A 19,167-nucleotide genomic window follows, 5' to 3' on the forward strand; every position below is an offset into this window, starting at 1 on the left:
TCGCCTTCTCTCGGAGCCGCCCTCTCCTCCGCCCCGCCGCTGCTGCGTGGGGCTGGGCCGGGAGGAGACACCCACCGCCGCGGGCACCTCCTCCCGGCCGCGCGGCGGTGGAGGCCGCGGCCTGGGTGAGGGGCTGGGGGAGCGAGCGCGGCGGGAAATGGCGGCCGGGCCGGGCTGAGGGGGAACGGGAGAGGCGCCATGAGGCTGCTGCGCGCCCTGCGGCGCTGCGCCTCCCCGGGCAGCATCCCGCAGCAGGTGGACTTCTACTCGCGCTTCTCCCCCTCGCCGCTCTCCATGAAGCAGTTCCTGGACTTCGGTGAGTCCCCGCCGGGCTTCCCCCCGGTCCCGGCCCCTGCGGGGCGGCGGGACGTCGGGCCCCTCGCCCGCCCTCGCGCCTTTGTCCCCCTGAGGGGGCGCGCGGGGAGCGAGCCCCGCTCGGGCTCCTTGGCACGGCGGCCTTCCCCCGCCGCCCTGTGTTTTGCTAAATGCTGTCCTTTTTGGCACAAAAACCTCTGCTTCCTTCCGGGAGAAGGGAGCCTAGCTGACTCCTTACCTAGAGCCAAGAAGTGAGGCAAGGTTGAAATTCAGCTGAAATCTCGAATTCTTGGTAGCACAGAAGTAGTTCGATGTTCTGCCAAAACTGCAGTGTTGGGGACAAGGGGGAATTACGACTGCTAATAAAGTGACTCCAAAAAGTAAAAATTGTTAAGCCTTTTGAAAGCTAGCAAGCTCTCCAGCATGCACCAAGTTCAAGAGGTGTTGAATCCCAGCTGGAGCCACACAGCTGAAACGATTGTGACTTCTCCACAGTCACATGTTTGTGCCCCACAAAAACACTCAAGCGCTGCTCCTATCAGAAAATGGGTGAGAGAGCAGAAAGCAAACACCAAGAATCACCGTGAAGGGTTGAGAATCTAGCCTGGAAAACAAGTAAATTGGTTGTGGGGTGCTCGGTTTTATACTCTTGGTAAAACTACAGATGTTCCCAGGCTTGATGAGTACTTTGAGTCAAAAGGGATCACAGGAATTGCTCTGCTCTGCTTAAGAGCAAAGACTGTGTGGAAAAAGGTCTTGCAAGATGTTCTGAAAAGTGTTTTTGAAGCCTGAGTGTGCAGCCATACTATAATTGGTTCTGTTTCTGTAAGCAAGGCACTGTCATAAGATATATGTAAAGATATAACTAGTAAACAGTTGCTTTATCTTTTTGTAAGTAAAACATAACTGAGAACTAATCCTAGAATCCCAGTTTTTGTATGTAAGTAGGAAGATTTAAATAGGTTCTCTTAACTATCCTGTTACTTCAGCTATCCATTCAGTGTTTCATAAATACAGTATATCCCATACTACAATTCCAGCTTTTTACAGGAATCCCACCATAAATCTGCCTTTAGTTCCTCCAGTTCTCCATCTAGTAAATGAAGTATTTTGTAGGCAAATTTAGGTCTTAGGTCATCAGTTGTATCTTGGGTTGTAAGTGCTTAATATTTTCTAGAGAAGCCTTATCAATTCTTTGCATAGATGGATCATAACTGCACAGGGAAACAAAGTCATGTGCCCATTCACTGAAATCTTACCCTAAACTGCCTTCCATTTTTGACCCAGGATTGCAAAGATGTGGCCTCCAGATAAAAAACCTCTTTGTGGAATGTCATTTGCTGAGTGCGTGGGACATTTGAAGATAAACATTACATTCTAATATCTTCAATTTGACTTTTTCTTGGAATTTTAACCTGAGAATAGGGAAAGGCCGTTAACAGTCATGGCTGAAATGCAGTCTGACTAGGGAGAAGAGTGAGAAGTTTCTGGGCAGAGGTCATACGTAGACAGCACATAATACTGGTGTCACTGGGGAGAAATTCCTCATAGCTATTTGCTTTCTTAATAAGTTAACTGACATTATGTCACCAGTGTAGTTTATGATGTGTCTGTCCCTGGATGCATTAAACTGAACTACACCGTTTCAATTTGGTGTATGTTTTTGCTTTTTAAGACACTCCTGGTTTGCTTGTTTTTACATCCCTTCCCTTCATCTTCTTCCCCAACTCCTCCCCATGCCAAATGGAAGGTGTGAACTGAGCAGAAACACACCAGAGTTAATTTTTAGGAGTTACCTGTTGTGGAACATCAGAACTGAGGTATGTATTTCAGAGCAGTATATGAACAGCTTAGTAAGTTCAGATGCTGTTTACATGACACTGTTGAAATCTTGAAGTCTGGTGGAGAATAAAGTACAGCACTCCTTATTCTCTTTGTCTCCCACCTCCTCCTTTAGCCTAGTAAAACAAGCATCGTGGGAGTAAACTTAGGCCTTGATCTTAATAACTACCTGTAATTGACATGCAAAAAGTGGACACCTTTGTTTATAAAAAGCACAGGTCAGTTATTAACAGGTGCACTAACTTAGCTTCTAGCTTTTAAGTGTAAAACTTCTAAAAAGTAAATATATGGGAGAATACTATCACGATGACTATGCACAGTAGCCATCCTACTTCCATTTCTTCCTCAGTATTCATTTGAATTCATCTGTGTGCTGTTCCCTTTAAGACTTGAGTTTAAATACAACAAAGCTAGCTGAAAGGGAAATAAATCTTACAGAATTTAATAGGAAATCTAACTTACTTTCTGGAAGTGTGAAGTGCTTCCATAGGCGTTGTGGTAGTTTTGTAAGATCAGTGATCAAGTCGGGTCTATGGGATTGTGATACTTTCTCAAGCATACTTCCAAAAAATACGCTTCCTACAATGGTTTCATTTGCTTCTCTTTAACATGCTTAGAATGACATATTGTTTCATCAGTGGTAGTTAGAGTCAGTGTTTGCTACAAATAAACAATTTGCATGTATAGAAGCCATATTTAAAGTTGGCAGTTAAAGGTCTGCAGTTATTGCACTAGTTAACTTTTTATATACTGAAGATTCTCCTTATTGCAACAAAGCTGTTCACAGTTTGAAGTTTACTGTTTAAAGTTTACAGTTTGAAATATAAAGCCGGCTGCTGCCACGAAAGAAACATTGGCTTACCAGACTGAGTCTATTCTAGAATTTAACCAGAGGCCTCTTAGGCAAGAAAGTAAGAATTTGCATAGTTCTGACTTTATTCTAATGTTGTCATATATTTATTTGGTCTTAGGATCTGAAAATGCTTGTGAAAAGACTTCATTTATGTTTCTGCGACAAGAGTTGCCTGTAAGATTGGCAAACATAATGAAGGAAATCAGCCTGCTTCCAGACAACCTTCTAAGAACACCTTCAGTTCAGCTGGTGCAGAGTTGGTAAGAACAGTGTTGTTTAATACTTTCAGGGGTGGCTTTCTGCATATACATAAGTTGTAGGAATGACGCATTCAGTTCTACAGAAAGAATATTTCACACGCTCATTAGACATGAACATCACCTTTTTAGAATGAGTAAATATCCCAATGTGACAGAAACTAAATTTTCAGAGTTTGGAAAAAAAACCTCTAGGGGCAATTAGATAACACACAACGAAATTAAAAACCATTTATTATATTAAACTATTCCAGATAGTCATGTGTGAGAATTCAGTAACAACAAAAATCCACAAGAGCAATGTTTGACAGGGCTCTTAACTAAAATGAAGAAGCTAGTTAAGAAATCAACAGAAGCACCTAAATGTACAACATATTTTCAAAAAAGTATAGAAACTATTTAAAAGACAAGTTATTGCAGATTGAGAGTAAGGGTGTAGAAAATAACAAAAGCAAGAGAAAGCTCCCAAAGCCTGAATATTTAAAACAGCAGAAGCAATACAAGGCTATTAAAATTAAGACATCCTTCAAAAAGTAAAATTTGCTTTCAAGTAAGGAATTAAAGTATAAATTTTTGCAAGATGAGACCCAAACAAAGAGATTGCTTGGCAACTGCTAAAGGCACATGGCTATCTGGAAAGGCTTTTAAAGTTAAGAGAACAAAGTCTGACAGTGAATAAGTGGGGTTGATTTGATGACTGAATATAAAAAGAGCTATCAGTGTAGATGAAGGCTTTCAATGAAACATGAAAGCTTAAATTTTTGTGATACTAAATGACATTGATCAAATGGGAAATGAATTCCACTTGGACAAATGCAAAGTAAAGCACAGAGAGGAACCTCCTCCCCCTGTATGCTTGCTCACTTACAATCAAAAAAGGAATTTTGGTGCTACTGTGGATATTTTGCTGACTGTTAGTTGGTGGGCAAAAAGGTGAATAGTGTTAGGAACTAAGTAACAAACAGGGTGGAGGAGAATATTAGTGTACCACTGTGTTAGTCCATTATTCCTCTGAATTGCATGCAGTTCTAGTCATTCCATCCTGAACAGAAAAGACCAAGAGGGATAATCAGAGGGTTGGAACAGTTTCTACGTGAGAAGAAAACCAAATAGAGTTCTTCTGCTTTGAAAATACATCTAAGGAAAGAAATGGCAGAAATACGTAAATCATGAACAAGCTGGGAAAAATTTATAATAGCAGGAACTAACTAGAGCTGCTAATAAGTGATCACTCACTGGGTTTAAAACAGAAAGATCTTTTATGCTTTCTAATTAATTAATTGTCGAATTAATTGCTCTGGAGATTTTGGAAGAAAACGTCATGAATGGATTCAGAAGGATCTAACAAAATTCATGGGATAGGTCTATAGGATATATCAAATACAATGATTTAGATGCAACCAGACTTAGAAGACCATAAATCACTAACCAAAGGGTGCTGGGGAGTCATACTAGCATTGGTCTTTTCCACGTTTCTTTCATTTAAAGGTATGTCCAAAGTCTTCAGGAGATCCTTGACTTTAAGGACAAAAGTTCAGAAGACTCGGGGGCTATTCATAGGTAAGGATTTGTTACATATATCAATCCAAAACTTATGTAGAAGCACTGGCAAGGAAAGTAGTGGCTTAAGAAAGTAGTGGCTTCAGTCTTTGCGTCAGAATCACAGTAACATCATCCCCTGCCACTGAAGGAAGAAGCTAAGAATACATTAAACTTAACCTAATTTTTACCAGCTCCTTACTTGTAATGTTGGAACTGATGTATGGAACTTCTTGTGTGTACAGTAGGTTTGTTTGTTACCGGCTGACTGTTTTGACAGGCATGAGATGATCTGCATGAACACAGTTGACAAAATTTTCTTCTTTTTTGGCATTAATAAAAAAAAAGTTAACAATAAATGTATAAATAATCACCAATGGTGGCACCATTACTGAATGTTTCAATGCAAGTTGCTTGAAATGTTCTATTTGTTACAACGACTGGCCTGCCTGCTGCAGTAGGCAGACCTGTGATATTTCTGTACGTGGTGGTCTTCATTTTCATGGACAGATACTCAATTTGCCAGAGTATTAAACTCACTTGAAAGTAAAAACTAACAATGTATTAATTTTAGTTTTACAGATACTGTGATAAAAATCCGGAATCGACACAATGATGTAATTCCTACTATGGCTCAAGGAGTAATAGAGTACAAGGAAAGCTTTGGCATTGATCCAGTGACCTCGCAGAATGTGCAGTATTTTTTAGACCGTTTCTACATGAGTCGCATTTCAATTAGAATGCTCCTTAATCAACACTGTAAGTGCTTTTGTTGAAGGGAGGGGACGTGATAAGTGTATTCTGTCAGTATTATTTTCCCTTTACTTTGAAGTGCTTAATACTTAAATGCTTCTTAAAAATATTTATTAGTAATAGCCTTTTAACTACAGTAAAGACTGGAATTATAGATTGTCTATAAAATTCTATTCAACAAAACTGAAGATATAAACTGTAATTACAAAAATTATATGAGATATTAAATAATATTGTCTTTGTTGGCAGCTTTACTGTTTGGTGGAAAAATTAATCCAGCTCATCCAAAGCACATTGGAAGCATCGATCCTAGCTGCAATGTTGTTGAAGTTATTAGAGGTAAATCCAGAGAAGAGAAAGAATTTTGAAAACTTGCATGAATGTCTGTGCTGAGAGCCAATATGTCTTAGTGTTTATATAGCGTACAATTCTTTCCTACTTGGAGCAGAAGCTTAATTGAAAGTGTAATACATTTTCGTCAGTTCCTTCTCGCCCCCCCCCCCCCCCCCAAAATACAATTTTTGTGAGAAGATAATAAAATCTCACCAACAGTGCACAGTATTTTCAATTTTTGATTTTCTTTTTGGTAAACTGTAAAGGAGAAAAAAAAGTGGAGGGTAAAAGTTAACTGTTTTTCTTTCTATTTTTTTTTTTAATTATAGACGGCTATGAAAGCGCCAAGAGACTTTGTGATTTATATTATATGAGCTCTCCAGAACTCGTCCTTGAAGAATTGAATGGTAAGTACATATGAGATGAGGCACTCTCCTGAATGTAGTGATAGCTTCTTCTGAAGTAGCTGGTTTAATGTTCTTCCACTTTTCCTATTGTTAATGTATCTATTGTATAGATTTTTATATATTATATAGAGAGATAATAAAGATTTAGATATTATATTCTCTACTAGATTTTTTTTTAATCTATCAGAAGGCTTCCCTTATTCTTTTTTTTTTTTTAATTGGCAAACTGAAACCTGTAGAAAAGTTTCTGAAATTACAGCTGTTGATGTAACAGATTTTAGTGATGTCCTTCCCTCCCCAAGATTTCTTGTATGTCTTCACCCTACACTGTATCTATTACAACTCATCCTCTTTGTGTTTCTTGTCTTCAAGTCTGACACAAAACTTTGCATTCTAATTTCTCTTTCTTATTCAGCTATTGCACACTTAGAGTTGCAATTAGATAAAGTCCCTGTAAAAAATCATTTGAACCTGTTGTCTGTGACTGAAAAAGACATTTACAATTGTGCTGCTGTGAACTCAGAGGTCAGCTACTGTCCCCATAGTCTTCCTGAATGCTAAAGAGCCTTTCTAACACTACTCATTGGAGAGCTTTTCAAGTTAGTAAACACCAAGTTCAGACAGAGCTACAAAAACAAGCAATCAAAATTGCTTCTACAAATAATTGCAAAAGCCAGAGTGCACCCACAGTAGCTTGGCCTGTGAAGTTAAAGGCAAAGAAAGTACAGCCTTGACTACACATTCCAGATCTTTTCTTCCTACCGTACAAAACCTGTTATTCTTTATATAGGTTAAAGGATTTTCCTTTCTCCATCTCTTGATCATGATTACTAAAAATACTTGTACAAAACTATCAGTCACGCTAGCTGACGCTCTTTACTGCAGGGGCATTTTAATGGTGTATGTGTTCCAGAAGTCAGAACACATAGTTTAGTTTTAATAAAAGGAGTGGCCTTTTGCTTAATGAATTGTGAAGGTGAGTTAAACCTGATCCAGGCCAAATACACATTCATTACCCACAGCTGAGAACCATTATTTAAAATGTAGGCATGGGGTTTGAGGGTGGAGGCATAGATGAGAGCAGTTAACTTGAAGGCAGGAACCTATCATTTCAAAGTGCATTTTTTTCCCTTTTTATTTTTGCTGGGTACGTGATTTATTCCAAATCTATTGACCATCACTAGACAATAACATTTATAGCTCATAGAGCACTTGTCACTAACACAGTTTGGGGAGAAGACTATTGAGCTGAAAGAACAGTCAGGGCCAGCAGATCTTCAGAGCAACCAACCTTTCCTTAATTTTTCATTAATGACTATGTTCCCATGATATTTTTTCCAGAGTTAATACTTAAAAGCTTGAAAACTACAGCAGTTTATAGATATAATTGTATTTTGTTAAGGTTTCTTGTAATATTAGCTAACTTGTAAATTACTCAAAAAATAGGCTGTGCCGCAGATGTTATTTGGTACATCGTAGGATCATAAAATCCTATCAGGCTGGGAGGGACCTCAGGAAGTTTCTAGCCTGATCCCCTGCTCAAAACAGGGACAGCTATGAGATCAGGCCAGGTTGCTCATGGCTTTATCCAGTCTGATCTTACAAATCCTACAAGGATGGTGACTATTTAACATCTCTGGGCAACCTGATTCAGTTGTCGAATGTCATGGTGAAAAGGTCTTCCTCTATATGCTGTCTGAAACTATTCCACCCTATATTCATTGTTTCTTATACTCCCACCACCTGAAGAGCCTGACTCCATAATAACCTTGTAAGTATTAGAAGGCTACTATTATATGCTCTGATCAGTGATGCTGCAGTGGATTTTAAGATTAATTTCTAAAGCAGCAAGGACTTTTGAAAATCTTGAGTATGAATTTTGGTTAACATACAACTTCTGAAAAGATTTCTGTTCCTTCTTTTCTAAATTCTCTTAATTCTCATATACAAATGTATGTGTTGAATTAGTACAGGAATGAATACAAGATACCTAGTTTCCCATTTAATTATTTAGTCTTTCTTTTCTCCAGCTAAATCACCAGGACAGCCCATGCAAGTGGTGTATGTACCATCACATCTCTATCACATGTTTTTCGAACTTTTCAAGGTCTGTGCAATTGCCATTACACAATTCTTTTATACATGTTTGTTTAGTAAGATTGTATTTGTTTGACTTTTTGAACCAATTCTAGATAGCAATGTGTCTTTGCAAATGCAAGCTTCTAGCAATTTAACTACAGGAAGATACTTAGGTTGTACAGCTTTGGAAGATGTGTCTCTATGCCTAGCCGCTGAAAACCTCAGACATCTTCCGCAGTAGACAACTTTGTCAAAAAATGCTTATAATGTATAAAGGCACTAGTTAATAAAGCAAGTGAGAATAATATTCCTAATTTTTGGGACACCTTTGGTATAAAGTGAAACACGTTGGTTCTATATACTTTTCCTCAAGTACTTACTTCAGTCCTAGACTCTTCTTGGATCTTTGTGCTCTACTGCATGTAGAATGCATTATACAGGTTTATACAAACAAAATTGAACAATAACATACTTACATTTTCTAAAATTTTTAAATTAGCCTGTGTAATTCAAATAAATTATACAAATGCTGATACTGAATACATCAGAAACACTCAAAAAATATTCTAAAACTGTATATTTTTGTCTTGGTTCCAAAAATATGTGATAAAAATAACTTGTATTCCTAAATTGATATTTTAAGATAATAAACAAAGCAGTAAGAATAAGATTTAAGTTCTTGTACTTGAAAATTGCAGAATGCAATGAGAGCCACCATGGAACATAATGCTGATCGATGCATTTATCCTCCAATTCATGTACATGTCACATTGGGAAATGAGGATTTAACTGTTAAGGTACCCACTTTCTTGATTATTAATTCTTTCCCGTCATAGTCATTATGTTACTAACTTTATCTGATGATCTGATTCCAGCAGTAGATTGTATCCGATTATGTAGTATATAAGTAACAGGACAGCTTTGCAATTTCACATACTGCATCAGCAGAAAATTCATGAAGAGGTTGCATATTCACATGGAAGGTTCTGTAATACAATTCTGTGGTTTTGTCATGCCTACATTGTGCCTAGTTTATGTACAACCGTGACCAAAAATGAAGCAGCAGCTTCATACAATTGTCATGTCGCCATTTTAAAATCAAAATGATAGAGCTGCATAGGAGGTATGAAACAACTCAAAAAAGGGAAATAAGCCTTGTATATTCCATGCAGATCAAACCTTCCTGAAATACAGTTTGCAGAGTAATTTATTTTTGTTTACATACAGCATCCATGTTGGATTTCAGACGCCAGCTGCAAGCACTGGCTTTTTCATAGGTCTAACTAACACCTAATAAAACAACTCTTCAGTAATGAGTTTTAGTGCATTGTCTTTTAACTGGCAGTAGTCTCAAGTAATAAAGATGAAAATACACAGAAGCTGGTACTTGTTGAAATTGGTAGGTATAAATATGGACTTCAGGTAAAACTCAATTACAAACAAGACAAAAGCAATGCAAAATTTAAGTAGAATTTTCTTGCTTTCAAGAGATTATGAATGCTTCTTATAATAGTATTTTATGTAAATCTTTTGTAAAAAGGATGAGAGGGAAGATTTCACCTGCTTGTTGCTATGGCTGAGAGATGAGAATTTAAGAAAACCTATAATTTACTAGGGACAAGTTTATATTATGTTTTACCTGAACTTTCTCTGGATCATTGTTTGAGAGAGGCTGTCTTTTCTAAAATTGTATTCAGGAACATAATGCTACGTGTTCCTTCTTGTTCCAGATGAGTGATCGTGGTGGAGGTGTTCCTATGAGGAAAATTGACAGACTATTCAACTATATGTATTCAACAGCACCACGACCACGTGTTGAGACATCCCGAGCTACACCTTTGGTATGTAAATCTTTTATACCATGTCATCTTGGATGCGATTAATAGTCACAAAATAAACCATTTAGTCAAAGCCATGAAGCCTGATTTTATAGATACAATGACTATGACCATTTGGATGTTAGTGCTTAATTCAAGTATTTTCCTGAAATTACCTGGAAAATAGTTGTCAATATTTTAGGATTATACAATTTGAATTTCAACATTCTGCTTTTGTCTATCAAATATAAAGATTAGCTGACTTAAGAAGAACACTTAGCTATGCTGCATGTACTGCAGTAAGCACAGGATTCTTGTGGCCACTGAAAGAAAGGGAAAAAAAACAGCATTGGTTTTGGATCAAGTCCATAGTTTCAGCCGTAACATGCAGTCAGTTGTACCATTCCCCAGGAAGGACGATGGTATAGAGATGTGACAAAGCATATGAAGAATCTATTTTGCTCTTGTGTGAACTTAATAGATGCACAAGAAATAACTGAGAGACTAAAACTATAAGAAGCTCTGAACAGCTTTCCTGAATTTGTTCTCTTATATTGCATCACTCAAAATGTTTTTTTTTCTTTTAAAGTTTTCTGCACATAGATGACAGTAACTCTAAATACCAGATCTTTACATAGAAGCAGAGAGCATGTTCTTCAAGAGATTTCTGAAATATAGTAGACCTAGAGAAAAATAATAATAAGAAGAAAAAAATTCAGGGCTACATCCTGCTGCTGTAGACAGGCTTTGGTGGAACTGTAGTGTAAGTTACAAATTCATAAGCTTTGCTTCTTGAACCTTCTCATACTTAACTGATGAAAGGTACCTGACTTAAGAACATTAGATAATATTTAATATCAGCAGCACTTTAAGGCACTCAGTACAATTTACTCTTCTTGAAAAAGTTACCAAAATACAAGAACTGTTATCTAGTAGTCCTGTCTGACAAAGGAGTAGAACAACTTTTTCCTATTCACCAGTATCTATGCTTTTTCTGTTTCTGGGGTGCTTGTAAGGGGATATAATAATTAGCATTTGAACTCCTCTTACTGTCAAACATCATGCTTAGATTGTCTTTTACCTTTTAATTTAGAAAACACCAGTAACAACCACTGATTGATTCAGTTAATAAAAATACACTTTTTTTTTTCTTGGATCAGGCTGGATTTGGTTATGGCTTGCCCATATCACGTCTGTATGCACAGTACTTCCAAGGAGACCTGAAACTATATTCCTTAGAAGGTTATGGTACAGATGCAGTTATTTACATAAAGGTATGATGTAATACATTACCATTTTAAATTTATCATCCACTCTAATCTAACTACTACTAGATCACCTTGTTCTGTTACTCTAATTAAAAAAAGTCAGCTGCAGTCTTCTCTACTTACAGGCCTTATCAACAGAATCAATTGAAAGACTCCCTGTATATAACAAGGCAGCCTGGAAACATTATAAAGCAAACCATGAAGCAGATGACTGGTGTGTGCCAAGCAGCGAGCCAAAGGACATGACTACTTTTCGCAGTATATAGCTGTTGGCCCAACAGTTGATAAGATGTAGGTATATCACATAAAGGGAATTTAAAAGACCCTGGTCTATGCCAAGATGCTGGGCCACATTTCATATGTGAAAATCATTTTAAGTGGAATAACTAAGTTTAATTTAATTACTCTTTTTTTGGAAGCTAAGGAAAAGTAATAAGCTGTTGATACTTTCTAAGTAAGAAGGTCACATTTAATTTGTTCCACCTTCTGTTTATGACTACTTTCTGTAGTTAAATCAAGGGAGCAGTAATTTCAGGTTTTATAGGGATCAGTGCAACCTATTTCATATCTACTGAGAAATGTATTAATTCGTATAATTAAAAAATGTTTTAATACAAGAACTATTGAAAAAGCTTCCAGAGAATTTTTCCTTTATACAGTGTTACAGATTAATGAAACACTGATGTAAGAAACATTAAGGAGTTCATTGCTATACCTTTGAGCCTGTATGGAACTTCCTGTTCCTTGATCTTATAAGCATGCTGAAGCCTAATGTTGCAAAGCTAGGAATGTTGCCTACACACTATACATCAAGTTTTTTTTTGTTTTACAGTTGTAGAGATCACACTTAGGTCTTTAGGAATAATGAAAAAAATAAATCAGTTCTAGCTGCTGCCACTGGTATAATGTATCTCAGGTATGTGGTATCAGTCATATTTCTTTAATGGTAATGTGAATATTTAATATGTGATATACTTATCTTTCCATGATCATTGTGAATTAGCAAACAGTGTTGGCTTATGTACGGTGAAAGTATACTGTCTTACATTTGCTTGTATTTCCGTAGGTAATACCAAGACAGCATCAGTGTTCTAGCCCTAGTGAGATCTCAGACTCTGGGGTATGTCAGGTTACAGTTGTAAATGAAAAATATTTTTAATAAATATTTTTAAAACGTACCTTTAGTAGGGCATGTCTCACTTTGACAATATAAACTGCCTTCTCAGAAGTATTTAAAGAACGTGGAATTAACAGTTTTTGAAAATACCTTTGTATTTGTGGTGTGCTTCTGGCTTCATTTATCTAGTAACTTGAAGTCATACTATAGCGTAAATAAGGTAAGCAGAATATGTCATCAGTCAATGGCAAACTGTCAAAACAACTGTGGTAGACAGAAGGGGACAAGCATTACATTTCAGGTATAAAGTCCTTTTTTAATAAAGGATTCAACTTCTCTTAATGTCTACTATGCCAGATTTGTTCAAGTTAGACACATCTGTGTTGTACCTTTGATTCATACCATTCCTCAATATTTTAGGAATGATACAGTTAAAGACCTTTAAAATGAAGCTTTTGCCTTGAATAATTCATTGCATATACTGCTGCAATTAAGTCATGCAGCACACATGCATAATCCCTCAGAATGAGTGAGCCTAACTTTTGCTGGTTTATTTGCTTTGCACAGAGCAGAAGGTGAGATACCACAAGTGAAGGGCATAGCTGGTACATTAGAACCTGTGGTCACACAATTCTAGTTGTGCCTGAGCCAGATTAAAGATTATCACCTGTTCCTCCCTAACCTAGTTCTGCAAAGCAAATGTTTTTATATTCTGTTCAAGCTAACGTGGGTCGCTTTTACAGGAGTGGATTACAGTATGGCTATGTATGCAGTTAAACTGACACTGAGGGAGGATTACTCTAGCTTAACTGTACTCTTCTGGTTGTGATTAACTGCTCTGCTCAAGCTCGTGGGCACTTAACGTCCCTATTTTTCTTCTATACACGGCTGTGAGGTGGTGACTGTTTGACATACCTTTCATGCACGCATGGCTACAAGTGACGAGAAGCTATAGCTGTTCTCTTCAACCCTGTAAGAGGATGACCATGAGAAATTCCACATATTGTAAAATGGGGCCTGTACAAAAGTTAGAGAGAATGTCTGCAGCTGTTACATTTGCTGAACTGAAGCTTCAAGTTATAGCAAAGGCTTTTAAAAACTCAGTGCTGAAGCTGAGCATTCTAGCTCTAATGCTAAGTTTTAAATATTTAACTAACTTAATTGAACAATTTTAGTAATACCTGAGAACTACAAGAAATGTTTTTGAAGAAGAGCTAAATCATTTTTTTCCTAGGAAGTTATTAAAATACTTCATATGGTGTCACTGACATAAAAGCCCTTTCTTACTCTCTGCTAGCTACCAATTAAACTCTGATTATTAGAAAAACTTGCCATGTAATTATACTTGTCTCCCCTTCCTTACCTTCCATCCCAAGTGATTGTGGTAAAAGCACACATATTTATATATTTGTTTACAATGTTTAACCCTATTCATAAGTTTGATCTCTTACTTTTTATGGAAATAGAAGTTCAAACGATGATTTTTAAAATATTTTCCTTACTGTACTGCTGTCGTTCCTAGCACACTTAAAGTTGAAGTGAATCACTATAGTAAAGTAGTGTAATAGCTCAGCTATCAAAACGCTGAGTTTAGTAGTTTTGTATGAAAATGAACTCAGTCTTGCACTGTAAAATTAATCTTGGTTTGTGTTAACTTAATTTTTTGAAAGAATCACTACATTTATGCATTAAAAGTATTTTAAAAAATTACACTTTCAGTTGGGTGATTTTGTGGCTTGATATTAAACTAGTTCTGTGGACCTAGATTTGTTCAGCATCTGACAGATATTAAATGCTGTGGTCTGTGATAATCAACATTCTTAAACTCACCTTGCACATGAGCATACCATAACTGCTACGGCCCCAACTTAGTGCACTAGCCCTGCATATAAGCAAGTGTTTGAAACCATTGTTTTCACTTGTCTCCTTCCAGAGAAACAAGCTCTTCATAGGGTACAACATTGCGCTCAGGAGACTTAAAGGAAAAAGGTAATAATACGTGATTGTATTCCCTGTTCTTTAAGCACTGAGAAATAAACATCCTTGACTGAATTAAGAGAAATGCAGTTTTAGGTGCATAATTGTAAGAATTTGACTGTTCCATACTTCTAATTCCCTTCTCTTTTATCAGTATGGCAGCATTCCTCCCTGGCTCCAGGTCTGTACATTTGGAGTAAAAACTCAAAGATCCTGTAAACAAAGTAAATAAGTTAAATCTTGAGGAAAATAGTTGTTTCTTAACGAACAAAACTGAAAATAAAACTTCTTCTTAAAAGTAACTATTACCAAGACTTAACTTTATTTTGGAAATGCATGGTGTGCAGAAGCTTTTTCACACCATGCTTTTGTTGAAATTCATAAGACAATTATACCAAAAAAAAACTTGTCAGACACCAAAATAGTGAAGTCCATTCATTTAATTAAAATGAAAAACAGTCCATAGATTTAAAGGAGAACTTGGTCCACATACACAAATGATGTAAGTTTTGTTCTAGTCCATTTTATGGTGGAACTGATACTTAGTTTGTTTCTGGAATAATCTAAATAAAGAAGTGCAGTTGTAATATCTATCAAACAGTATGTAAATATACAAAACACCAATTCATGTTCTAAACTATATGGCATATCAAATCCTCCTTTAAAGAGAAATAATTTGTAGTCTACAATTGAACCTATTTAAATACAATGCAGAAACCCAGTGCTTCAGTGGTAGTTTTTCCTACAATTCTTCCCTCAGTATTTTAAGTTTGAAAAACAGCGTATTTTAAAATTAGCAAATATATAAATTTGGTCCGCAAAAATCTTGTAGCAAGTAGAAAAGAGAAATACATGTATTGCAAATTGATCTTACTCATAGCATAAATCTATAAAACTATGTATTATTTAGGAAAAAATAGGTTAAAAAAGATCTTATTTATAGGTTTAAACCTTGTCCCAACACCATAAGGGTAGTGTGTGGAAAACCGAATACTATGATTAGTATATGTAGTGTGTGAAAACTACTTAATATTTCTTGTTATTTTCTCACTACATTGCAACACATGGAATTCAAAAACAAAGTGGTACTACAGTGGACTCAGCATGAAACAGATCATGCCAAAAATACAAGAATTTAAAGAAAATACTTCATAAATTTGAAATACATGCTTTCTTTTTAAATTAATTTGACATTCCTGTTTTCTTAAACAATTTTTACTATACATCTTTAGTGGCAACAGATAAACAGACTGTCATAGACTGAATTTGTTGGCAGGATTTTTCTATTGTCCCTCTATCATATTCAACTCTACGAAATTCTAGTTGACTAATATTGGAATGATTTTTAACACAGTATTCTACTTTTCACAAACATGTAGAAATTTCAATGAAAAGGGCACGTGAGGTCTTAGAAGCACAAATATTAAGGCAGGAAGTTAAATTAGTATTAGTACAGGCAGAGTCAACTAGGAATAAAAATACTGAAAACATTTCATTTTATTGGGTTGTAATGGGGAGGGACTATTATTAAAAAGTAAAAACCTACCATGTTAAACTGTTGCACTTTCCCTCCTCCCTCAATTGTACAATTATATACAAATCTGCAGAACTTCAAGGTGAAGCAATTTGAGCTAAAACAAAGCAGGGTCACCTTAGCAGCTTGATTCAAGAGTGGTTACCACTCTACCAGTCTTGCGAACTTCTCTCTCTTTCTTTTGAAATTTTTCCTTTTGTTTTTCCAGTTTTTCTTGTGCTTTTCTAATATCCTTAATTTTTTTCTTTATTGTTGATCGATCATTTTGACTTGAAACTCCCAGAGCCTTTTGGGGTTAAAAAAAAAAAAAGAAAAAAGAAAGAAATTAGTTTGTTATTAATTTTTCAACAGTTGTGAACAGTTTAAGAAAGTATTATTCACTTTGCTATAAAAGGTAGTCAGTTTGGAGAACAAAGGCTTAAGTCCTCAAGGGCAGTGTGAATTCTCATTTTGATAACAAGATGAATAAGGAATAGAAGGCCTACTCTTGTTTGGTTGTGAAAAAACAGCTTCTCATCACATTTTATAAACATGTAGAGAGCTGAGAATTTCCAACAAATAGCATAAGGAAAGGAAAATTCAGTAACTATTCTTTAACTTCTGTGAAGCCACCTTTTTTTTTTTTTTTTTTTTTTTGACTAGGTGACTAGGAATGCTGCTGAACTCAAATCAGCCAGCTGTGCTTTTTGTTTGTTTGTTCATTTGTCTGTTGTTTGTTTTGTTTTTACTGCTTGAGAAAAATCCACTCCATGAAAGCTGATTCTAGGAAGTTCATGTTTCTTTTAAAGTTGCATAGCATATTTATAGATTAAGGAAAAATAAATAATAGTAAAAAATAAAACATCTTAGTAAATAAGCACATCTCCACTAATGACTCTTGAGGACATTAATACTGCTAAGTCCAAACCAAGTACTCACCTAAAAGAAAAACTGAGTGGTCTTCCCTCCCCCTCTGCCCTTTAAAAACTAGAATTTTTCTCCTATCTTTGGGCAGAAAACTTTTTTTTTTTTTTTTTAAAGCAGAGCCACAACAGTAGTTGATAATCTCTTTTGCTATGTAACTCACTACTTAATGTTAACATAGATCCAGTGAAGCCTGATGGTAATAGGAAGTAAATGCTATAAATGTCCAACTTTCCAAGACATTTCTTGTCTTGATGATGTAATATTAGAATTGTGATTATTAACACCAATTAATCTTGAAAAAAAAGCAAATGATTTTTATGAACACTTGGTATACTAATACTGCACTCCGTACTGTGGCGTTGCTTTTCTTTAGCTCATCATCCATGCAAGGGTTCCTGCTCTTTTTGTATACAACTTCTATCATCTGTCTACATTTTAGGGCAACTGAACCTAAGTTTACTTAAAAGCATTAAGGATTTTAAGGTGTATTATTAAAAAGCGTATTCAGTAAGTAGACAATGCACTTTGATTTTTGATCAGCAGATGGCAGTATCTGATTCTAAGTTACAGGCAGCACTTCTCACACTTCAGAACTCCTAAGGACATAAATTGTAAAGTTTTAAGTATCAACATCCCAAATTCCCTGATTAGATATTCATTTGACAGACCAATAACAGGTGTTTCCTCTGTATCCAAGGACATTTGTTTACAAAATACAGGACAACTAATGGTGTAAGTCTATTCTAAAAAATACAGGTGCCATTTTAGTGACTGAAATTCAACATTTTTTTTTTCTCCGTAACACACTCAGAACCAACTCTTGATCATTAACAATAGTTTGTCTTATGCCAGAATAGGCCAGTGCACTTCACTGTATTTAAGCAGGTTGCCTGTCCAAAACGCAGTCTGATAATCTACTGAGAAAGGAAAACTTGAAGTATTTTTAGCATTGTAAGGGACACAAACCATGCAGATTCCAGAGGCAAAATGACTAGAAAAACCCCAAAGGAAAGATTTAGATTTTTTTTTCTAAGTGCAGTTTTATGCATTTGAAGTGGCTGGATGTTATTTTGATATGATTTTGTGCTGAGATTGATTACATATGTATCAAGCCCTGTTGGGGAATTATGCTGACTTTGATTTCTTTAAGATGCAAACAAGGAAGATACAGTTAATATTTTTCTAATGAAAACCAGCTTATCTTTAATTATACAATCAATTATTAAATTCTCATCTAACTGTACAGTCTCCAAGTATTTCAAAAGCAAAATACCCTTAAAAATCATGAAAACAGACTCTGTAGTGAAAATTATACAGATTCAAGTCTATCCTGGGATATTCACATACCTTTAACTTCTCACTGTCGAGTTGCATTAACTGCTGGCCATCTATGTTCATAGCTGTGAACTCCGTAATATACTGCTCCATGTTCATTCCCATTAGCCAGTGGCATACTTGCTGGGTGGTCCATTCAGAAATAGGTCTATTATGCCATTGATTTTGTTTTCCTGTTGTTGTAAGTTCATCATCTAATGCCTAGCCAATTGAGAAGAGACACTGTAAGCAATATTTTACTTTTGCTGGATTCTAGTTGTCAATTGAATCTGGGTAACAAAATGCATTTTTAAACACCCTCTAGATCCAAAGGGACTTAAAGTTCTTGAGATCACAGTTTATAGTCAATTTGCCTAGGAGTTTGCTATAAACAAAAAGGACACTACGACAACATTCAACACAAAGCAAGTCTGAAATAGAAAACAGTTTTTTTTTTTTCTAATAAATTACATCTTCATGAAAACTGTTCTCAAAAAATAGCAAAATATATGATTAAATTTGATGCACCAAAACAACAAACAAGCTTCCTCAATCAGTCAGTTAGATGAGGTAGCTCAATCCTAATATTAGATACTGCCTTACACAGCATCAAGAAGAATCAAGTAGCACTTCAGCTGTATTATTGATTATTGTTATTAAGGAAATTCAGAATAAAAGTGATTCTAGCGTTCAAGAAATTTGCCAACACTTCTTGGTATAGTTTTACTAAATTTGTTGCATTCCTCAGAAGCAAGGACAGTTTATTCTTTCATCTGATCCCATCGTGTCAACAATTTAAGGCATCTGCCCAGTAGAAGGCCTTTTGAGAAGACCTTGTAGCTTTCCACTAATACAC

The 19,167-nt window shown here is 36.0% G+C and overlaps 2 protein-coding genes and 1 long non-coding RNA gene across 7 annotated transcripts in view; 1 reads left to right on the forward strand and 2 right to left on the reverse strand.

Annotated features, from left to right (window-relative positions):
• Window positions 1–1,637, reverse strand: part of LOC118170338 — a 57,200-nt gene extending 55,563 nt beyond the window's left edge. Inside the window, exon 1 of the long non-coding RNA XR_004752652.1 lies at window positions 554–1,637. This is a non-coding gene — a long non-coding RNA (uncharacterized LOC118170338). The remainder of the gene's footprint in view (window positions 1–553) is intronic.
• Window positions 55–14,286, forward strand: PDK1 (pyruvate dehydrogenase kinase 1). Its single transcript, XM_035332474.1, has 11 exons — window positions 55–316; window positions 3,129–3,270; window positions 4,756–4,827; window positions 5,381–5,565; window positions 5,809–5,898; window positions 6,222–6,299; window positions 8,330–8,406; window positions 9,077–9,175; window positions 10,109–10,219; window positions 11,356–11,469; window positions 11,589–14,286. Exons 1-11 carry the CDS (start codon window positions 199–201, stop codon window positions 11,727–11,729), a joined length of 1,227 nt encoding a protein of 408 aa, XP_035188365.1. The 5' UTR covers window positions 55–198; the 3' UTR covers window positions 11,730–14,286.
• A 693-nt stretch (window positions 14,287–14,979) lies between these two features.
• Window positions 14,980–19,167, reverse strand: part of LOC118170332 (neurabin-1-like) — a 47,608-nt gene continuing 43,420 nt past the window's right edge. For all 5 annotated transcript variants that reach the window (XM_035332461.1, XM_035332462.1, XM_035332460.1 and 2 more), the window contains 2 exons: window positions 18,345–18,533; window positions 14,980–16,377 (listed from right to left, as the gene is read on the reverse strand). In XM_035332461.1, the coding sequence (XP_035188352.1) occupies window positions 16,210–16,377; window positions 18,345–18,533 (357 nt within the window). In that variant the 3' untranslated portion in view covers window positions 14,980–16,209. The remainder of the gene's footprint in view (window positions 16,378–18,344; window positions 18,534–19,167) is intronic.

The sequence above is a fragment of the Oxyura jamaicensis genome, chromosome 7 (assembly GCF_011077185.1).
Source record: "Oxyura jamaicensis isolate SHBP4307 breed ruddy duck chromosome 7, BPBGC_Ojam_1.0, whole genome shotgun sequence".
Classification (NCBI taxonomy): Eukaryota; Metazoa; Chordata; class Aves; order Anseriformes; family Anatidae; genus Oxyura; species Oxyura jamaicensis.

What these genes read in the sequence shown, in the direction of transcription:
- PDK1 (XM_035332474.1), top strand. Translation starts at nt 199, where the DNA reads ATGAGGCTGCTGCGCGCCCTGCGGCGCTGCGCCTCCCCGGGCAGCATC. An exon ending in GAAGCAGTTCCTGGACTTCG is followed by an intron (nt 317 to 3,128) that starts GTGAGTCCCCGC and finishes ATTTGGTCTTAG; the next exon opens with GATCTGAAAATGCTTGTGAA. An exon ending in GTTCAGCTGGTGCAGAGTTG is followed by an intron (nt 3,271 to 4,755) that starts GTAAGAACAGTG and finishes TTTCATTTAAAG; the next exon opens with GTATGTCCAAAGTCTTCAGG.